The 8,324-nt window shown below is 41.5% G+C and overlaps 1 protein-coding gene across 1 annotated transcript; it reads left to right on the top strand.

Annotated features, from left to right (window-relative positions):
• Window positions 1–2,274: 2,274 nt before the first annotated feature.
• Window positions 2,275–4,766, top strand: LOC142487276 (C-C chemokine receptor type 3-like). The gene has a single exon (XM_075586284.1). It carries the CDS (start codon window positions 2,448–2,450, stop codon window positions 3,513–3,515), a length of 1,068 nt encoding a protein of 355 aa, XP_075442399.1. The 5' UTR covers window positions 2,275–2,447; the 3' UTR covers window positions 3,516–4,766.
• The last annotated feature ends 3,558 nt before the right edge of the window (window positions 4,767–8,324 follow it).

Genomic DNA, 8,324 nt, shown 5'->3' with positions numbered 1-8,324 from the left:
TACTTGTGAGCAAAAGACACGTACTTTTGCATATAATAACAGGTGTCCCTCCCTAGAGGAGACACTAACTACTGCGTCTCGCAGGACTCTACCTCCACCTCCACCGGATGATCCCACCCAGTGTCCAGTAACCCCACACAGTATTGCCCCACCCTCAAGTGAGAGAGATATGTGTAACTGCGCAGCCACTATGTCCCTTGTGAATGTGATATGACTCGTTGGTGCACTTGTAGATTACCTGCCGGGCACCCTGGTGCCCGAGTCTGCCAAGGAACTTCACAAAGGATCCTGATGTCGACTTTACACAGGAACTACCGTCCGGGGTGATCCCACCCGGATGGCTGATGCAGCAACAGCGAAGGTCTGAGCCCAAACCTCTGGACGGACGCACAGCGTCTGCTGGGCCCCTAACTGACTCTACATAATAAGTGGCAGGGTCCCTAACCTAAGGGCTGTCCCTGACACAACTCACACTACTGGGTGACTCAGGGCTAGCTGGGGCCTTGGGGGCTGCTGGCCTAGTGCAGAGAGTCACTGACTCCGGCATCCTACCCCCTTCCCCTAGCTTCTCCTGACGCCCACACCTCCACGATCTCCAAGCCTGTGAAAATGCATTTATCTGCGTCTCCAGGGCAATCCTTCAGCCCTATTGGCTCCCTGGCGTTACATGGGGCGCTGCTGAGGCTCATGGGACTTGTAGTCCCTTCCAAGAGCCTTCCCTGGTAGGCTAGCGTTCGCGCGCTTATCCCTGCGCATGCGCGACTACTCAGGGTAACCGGCAACTCCACTGCTCATGCGCAACCCCCCAATGGCCGCCGCAACTCCCTGGCCTCTTCCGCGCATGCGCGACCCCGGCGCATGTGCACGCAACTGCAATGGCGGCCCCCGCTAGCCGGTTGCACCGCCGAGCCTCCTAAGGCTCCAACTGCTCCCTGCTCCGGCCCCCACCTTTGGAAACAGCCGGCGGGTCCGTCGCTGGCTCCGGCAGCACCCGTGACCGCGCTGCTCCAAAGGAGGGGGGTCTCTAGGAGCCGCCGGGGACTGGGGCTACATATGTTATAGACTATTGCAGGAACATACACTCTTGCAAAATGGGGACAATAAGGGACAGAGGGAAAAATAATACATGTACAGTGCACATAAAATTAACCCCTTCATCCCCAATATGAAATAGGGGTAACCAGCCAAGCATACTGCCTTTAGTAATGCGCTGATTACCCACAATTTCGTTACACTGGTACTCCGCCCTTCTCCCTTACCAAACGGCCAAACATCTCTCGACTTCCATCCTCTCCTTTGATCCAACATCTCTATGCAGAGACCCTGGCTTATCGAATTACAAGGACTGTCCTCATAGAGATGACTACACATTTTAAACACATTTTTCTTCCTCTAACCTGAGCTCGGGAATTTGAATGATACACTTACCTTGGATGGTGGGGAACACAATATTTCATTGGGAAAATACAACGGTATGAACATGTACATGCAAACACGCAGACCAGACGCGATCTGCGGGTAAAATGGTGGGACAACTGGTGCCTTTGTCCCACAACCTTTAATACTCAATTTAATCCCCTTTATTCCCAAATATGAACTGTTAAAGTCCCACTCACAAAGTCCCAGGTTTATAGAAGCACATGGAGGGTTAGAACACACACATTGTTCCTGGTTATAGGGCTGATAAGCCGCTGCGGAACAATGGTTGTTAGGGGTAGCTATCCAGGCTTCACCTTTATTATGAATGGTAATTTAGGGTAATGGCTACCCTTACCATCACAATGCACTTATTATGTTTTCATTTGTTTTGACTTTATCAAAATATCTCCCTATGTCTAAGGCAAAATTCAATTTGATGATCTTATATGGCTTATAGCATTTGTAAAAAATCTATTATCAGCTCTGAGAAAAAAAAATATGATTTTTGCCCCATAAATTTAGGGAAATAAGGGAGAGATTTACTAAATATATGCACAGCTGTTTTTTGTTTTGAATATAGGTGCTACAGTCTTACTGTAATTCAATATAAGTAAAAAAAAAAATCTATAGTACATGTCACACACTCAAGTAATGTTACATTATAGTGAATTTTATATCTATGACCCTTCACCTGTTTTCTCTGCCCTCCATCTGTGTTTCATTTAGAGAAGCACAATTTCATATACTCTCACTATGCCTCATATCTTAGCAAGAAAATATGTTTCCTGTTTTGGAAGTCCACCTACATACAGTATTGGACAAAAAGCCTGTCCTAGGCTTCCTGATGTTGTAAAATAAAAGTATAACACATTAGGAGTGGGTGAAATGTATGTGGAATACCAGACGCTCGCAGTATTGCAGAACTGGTTCAACTGCAATATTTCTTGCGTCATCTCAACCAAGAAAACCATATCTTCAAGATTTTAAAGAATACAAAATTATACAGTAGTTGAGGATTTTGTCGTGCCATGTCAAATCCTGACAAAGCTCTCCTCATGAATTCTTCTGCTGCAACCTCTGATTTGACAACTATAAATTATGATGATGAAGAACTGATCTTTATCTGTCAAAAAGATAAAAGCATCAAATTTGGAGCTGCTGTTGTGCCTTTCTTCTACTACTTTGTATTCACTTGCAGTTTGCTGGGTAATGGCTTGATATTATTCCTTCTGCTGAAGTATGAGAAGATAAAGACTGTTACAAACCTGTTCATCTTAAACCTGGTGGTATCTGACCTACTGTTTACTGCCTCACTCCCTTTTTGGGCTGTTTACCACAGTTATGAGTGGATATTTGGAGATGGCATGTGCAAGGTTATGGCATCAATGTTCTATACTGGCTTTTTCAGTTGTATTTTATTCTTGACAATGATGACGATAGACCGGTATCTGGCTGTAGTTCATGCTGTATCTGCTGCCAGAACAAGAAAACTAATCTATGTCTATGTGGCTAGTATAGCAGTCTGGATTATAAGCCTTCTATCAACTGTCCCCAAATTTGCCCTATATGGAACAAGGCAAAATGCATTTGTGGGGATCTTGTGTGAGGAAACTGGATACACAGCTGATAAAATAGACAAATGGAAGCTAGTGGGCTATTACCAGCAGCTTATTGTGTTTTTTCTGATTCCACTGATTGTGATCCTGTATTGTTACACTTTAATCATGGTCAAACTGTTTCATACCAAGATGCACAACAAGGATAAAGCTATGAAACTTATATTTATCATCGTGATTGCCTTTTTCTTCTGCTGGACTCCTTACAATGTAGTGATTTTTCTCAAGACAAAACAAATGTCTCAGCTGTCCACGGATGGTAACTGTGATAATGGCATTGACTATGCATTCTATATTTGCCGCAACATTGCTTATTTTCATTGCTGCATCAACCCATTTTTCTATACATTTGTTGGAACCAAATTCCGTAGACATCTATCAGCGCTTTTCGGAAAGCTGGGTTGTTGTCGGTCTAGGTATAGGCATTCCAGCTTTAGTAGCAAGGCCAGTGAATACTCTCCTCAAACCATTTATGAGTAAACTATGATGTACTGCATGATTTTTCATTTTACTCTTTGCTGTCTGTGGGGCTCTGACAATAAGTTGCATACTTTTATGCACCCAATGTGTTGAGAATAGCTGTCCAATGCTAGAAACTTACTTTACTGCAAGAAAATCTATATAAATATTTTAGTTGTATGTTTATTTGCTGCATTTTGTTTTTGAAAAAAATATTCATATTTTTTGTTCTGAGCATTGCATTGCACTTAAAAATATAATTCAAATGTCTACAACAAAAAAAGTGCACACTCCCTGCTTTTTCAAATGCGTAACATCAATTTTTATCACAGAAAGATGTTATTAATATTAAGATGTTTGCATTTATTTATGTTCATACTTCATGTAACTGTTTAGTAAGAATGTAAAATTCATGTTTCTCTCTAATCTATGTTTGTCATGCAAGTGCCACATGATTATTGGTAGTTTTCCTCGTAGCATGAGGAAATTTTTACAATAAGATATTAAAGATATTTTTCCTTATGATAGGCCCTATAAACCATATCATATAATAAATAATTGATATGTGCCATTAATAGTAAATTGTTATTTACTTGTTCAAAATATGTGACCGCATTTTATCTGATTGTTTCATCCAAAATAACATATATTCTAGCCAAATAACAGGGTTAAAAGTAATATGTTTTTCAAATTCAACCCCTTGTTTTTATTAAACATACGCTTTTGCCCTTTCTATATTTTAATATTGATGAGAACCATTTAAATATAACAACCAATGTTAAATAAAAAAATATTTTGTTCAACCATGAAGCACTAAATAATTTTGGGGGGTGAATGCCATTGAATGTATTACAATTGGAATATAAATAAAAGGTATGAGGTGGGAAACAGTGGCAAAAGTCAATGTTTTGCAATACTATAGTGAAAGAAAATAAAGGTTTTTAACAAAAATAGTTAAACACGAGCAAGGTGAAAGAGAAATAATTAGATACCTTGAAGAGAAAATGTTATTTTAAATATGATTAAGAATGATAGTAAGTAGATGACGATGTTTATACTGTACACAAGAATGAAAATCATTGTGAGCATAAAGGAAGAGTAGCTATGTACAGATATGTTGTACAGTATATGTAAACATCCTAGGAGTTCAAATATGAACACAATTGTGTTATTAATGTCAAATCTGTTAACTAATGCAAAATGTATCTTGCCTTTTGTTAATCTATTTCACTATTATATAAAAGAGTGCATTTGTAAAAAAATAAATATGAAACTGTGTCTAATACCAGTAAAATAAAATAATTTCACATTGTTTTTCTATGATTATATAGGGCCATATTTACTAAGCAGTCTTCTGCGATAAGATATTGTACTTTCGGACTCTTGCAAACAGCCCACATACTTCAATGAACTTCAAAGGTGTCTTACAGCCCCAGAAAGTCTGGCAGAATACTACACTGCTTAGTTAATATGGCCCATAATCAAGTCCATACACCTTACCTTTTTAAACTTTTATTTTTGATTCACTTTAACTAATGAAAGAGAAGAATGGAGAGAAGCTATTACATAAGTTTGGGAATCAATAATCAGTAAATTGGAGGTGAGAGCAAGGTAATGATGATGGAGAGCCAGGTAATGATCAGGGAACAGGGACATGAAAAGAGAAGTACTGAAGGAAGGAAAAAGTAGTAATAAAGTCAAGGAATAACGTACAGTATATTTAGAAACATTCTAGATTCATGATTGTAATGGGGTGTATTTGGAGTCTGGGAGTTGATGGTAAGCAGTGAAAGTTAGGGAACTAATTAAAACAATGTTAACAAAAACAGGCCCAGCACAACATACAAAGTGACACAACATACAGCAGGGCCCCACTACTCGGCGCCCTGCTTTTCGGCGATCCGCTGATACGGCGGCGCCGAGAAGGGGGCCGGCATCTTTTATTCCGAGTCGCGGATGCGCAGAACAGTTGGTTGCGCCCAGTGCACATGCGCAGTCCGTTGTCTGCGTGTGCATACCGTAGTTTGCGCACGCAGACCATAGGCCGCGCATGCGCGGAACGGCAAAAACGCTGTTCTGTGCATGCAAAATCACTGAGAATCGCCAGATCCGCTTTCCGGCGATTTTCACTATACGGCAGGCCCCTGCCATATTCCCGGGGCCCTGCTGTATAGTACAATACTTCAGTGCTAATCTGCTCATGAGTTAGGGCTGTTATATAGTGTGTGCGCCTGTGCGAGTCCATACGACAAGCTGGAAAGGTAGTGTATATGTGTGTATATGTGTGTGTGTATGTGTGTGTGTTATAAATATGTTTTAAATAAATAAATATGTTAATAAATTATTTATTAACATTGTTCATACATACACATATACATACATGCATACATACATATACATACAAACATACTGTACCTACACACACATATACATACATTTCAGCGGCGTTAGCGGCGCAAATTCTTTATTTTACTCATATTCCCCCCTGTTGGCTGGTTCCACGCACACTGCCGTGCGCATGCGCGGCACCATTGAGCTTGTGTGTACTGATTTATCTGTGTGGTTGATTGAAGTGCTGGTTGGTTAAAGTGTGTGCAGTTAGAACCAGAAGGAAAGGGAAGTACTGGGTATATTAGCAGGGGTGGCTGTTTTGGGGGAGTGTGCAGTGGGTTAATCTATTTTTAAAGTGTGCTGTAATTTGAAGCCTGTAACTTTTTTTCCCCTTTCTCCTGCCTGAGGCAGAGTGGGTGTGGTTGGTTAATTGGCTGGCCTAACACACCTACAGTGGGTGGGGTTAGTTAATTGATAACCTAACACACCTGGTGGGTATCCCTATTTAAACTGAGGCTTCTAACGAATCCTGAGCTTGCGTGTACTGAATGATCTGTGTGGTTGATTGAAGTGCTGGTTGGTTAAAGTGTGTGCAGTTAGAACCAGAAGCAGTTGTTTAAAGTGCAGGTTGGTTAAAGTGTGTGCAGTTAGAACAAGAAGCAGTTTGAACAAGGAAGCAGTAAAACAAGGTATAGTTTATTGAAGTACAGTTTACTGTTAGTACTTCTAAACTTCATAGTTGCTAGAATGAGCAGGATTGAAAATGCCACTCAATGCACATCTTGCCACATGTATGTTCACTTGGAGCAGCTGTTCCAGGAAGCATACCGCTGTGAGAAGTGTGAGCAGGTGGTCTCTTTAGAATCAGAGATTGCTGATCTGAAGAGGCAACTTGCAATATTGAGGGACATTGGCAATCTTGAAAGGGAATTAGAGCTCACTGAGCAGGCCCTTGCTTCAACTAGTGGTGCAGATGGTGGCACTCTTAGTAAAGAGCAGGTAGGTAGCTTAGTTGCTGTTAGTGAGGAGCAGGTAGGTACTGTAGCTGGGTGACAGTTAGAAGGGAAGCAGGGGCAATAGGGAGAGGCAGGTCATTTCTGAGCTGACACATCCTGATAAATTTGCCATGTTGAGTGAAGATATTGGGAATGTTGGGGCAGAAATGGCAAGGCTGGGGGAGACTAATTCCTCTAGCAGCCAGGGGAATAGTTCATCCAGCACAGTGGGGACTCAGGATGCTCAGATGCAAAGAAAGATTGTGGTGGTAGGGGACTCCATTATTAGGAAGGTAGATAGGGCAATCTGTTGCCAGGACCGCATGAACCGAACAGTTTGTTGTCTCCCGGGTGCGCGGGTTCGGCACATTGCGGATCGGGTAGACAGATTGTTGGGGGGGGGCTGGGATTGACCCGGCGGTCTTGGTACATGTTGGCACCAATGACAAAGTTAGAGAAAGATGGAGGGTCCTAAAAATGATTACAGGGATCTAGGCAAAAAGCTTAAGGCAAGGACCTCCAAGGTAGTATTTTCTGAAATACTACCAGTGCCATGCGCTACCGTAGGGAGACAGTCAGAGATCAGGGAGGTTAATGCATGGCTTAGAAAGTGGTGTAGGAAGGAGGGGTTTGGGTTTTTAGAGCACTGGGACTCCTTTTCTGTGAGGTGCTGTCTATATTCTAGGGACGGATTGCACCTCAATGAAGAGGGATCTTCTGTGCTAGGGGGGAGAATGCTAGAAAGGTTGGAGGAGATTTTAAACTAGGATGCAGGGGGGAGGGGAATGAAACAGATAATGAACTAAATGGAATAGATGAGGATACAAGGTGGTATGGGGGTAGAATGGGGGCAAGTGCAAGTTTGACAAGCAGTGAGATACCCATAGTAAATAGAGATAATACTAGAAAACTTCTAAAGACTAAACCAAGTGGGAGCAGAAAGGAAGGAGCAGATAAGATAATATTACAGGCTGAAAAAAAACTTAAATGCATGCTTACTAATGCAAGAAGCCTGACAGATAAAATTGGGGAGCTTGAATTAATAGCTACAAGGGAGCCGTATGATATCATAGGCATTACTGAAACATGGTGAGATGAAACTCATGACTGGACAGTTAATTTAAAGGGGTATTCTCTTTTTTCGGAAGGCTCGAACAAATAGAAGGGGAGGTGGAGTATGTCTATATGTTAAACCGGATCTAAAACCTATTATAAGGGATGATGTCTATGAAGGGAATGATGAAAATGTAGAGACCTTGTGGATAGAAATTAGCAGTAGAGGTAAAAGTATAAAGAAAATGTTTGTGGGAATATGCTATAAACCACCAAATATCTGTGAGATTGAGGAAGCTAAAATACATTTGCAAATGGAGAAGGCATCAAAACTGGGTTATATTTGCATAATGGGGGATTTTAATTATCCAGGCATAGACTGGGGTTTGAGATTAGCGTTACAACAAAAGGAAACAGGTTTTTGGGGGTGCTTAAAGATAATTATATGACC

This window comes from Ascaphus truei, chromosome 2 (genome assembly GCF_040206685.1).
Source record: "Ascaphus truei isolate aAscTru1 chromosome 2, aAscTru1.hap1, whole genome shotgun sequence".
NCBI lineage: Eukaryota > Metazoa > Chordata > Amphibia > Anura > Ascaphidae > Ascaphus > Ascaphus truei.
The sequence above is the reverse complement of the archived record's forward strand: the minus strand, read 5'-3'. Positions and strand labels throughout refer to the sequence as shown.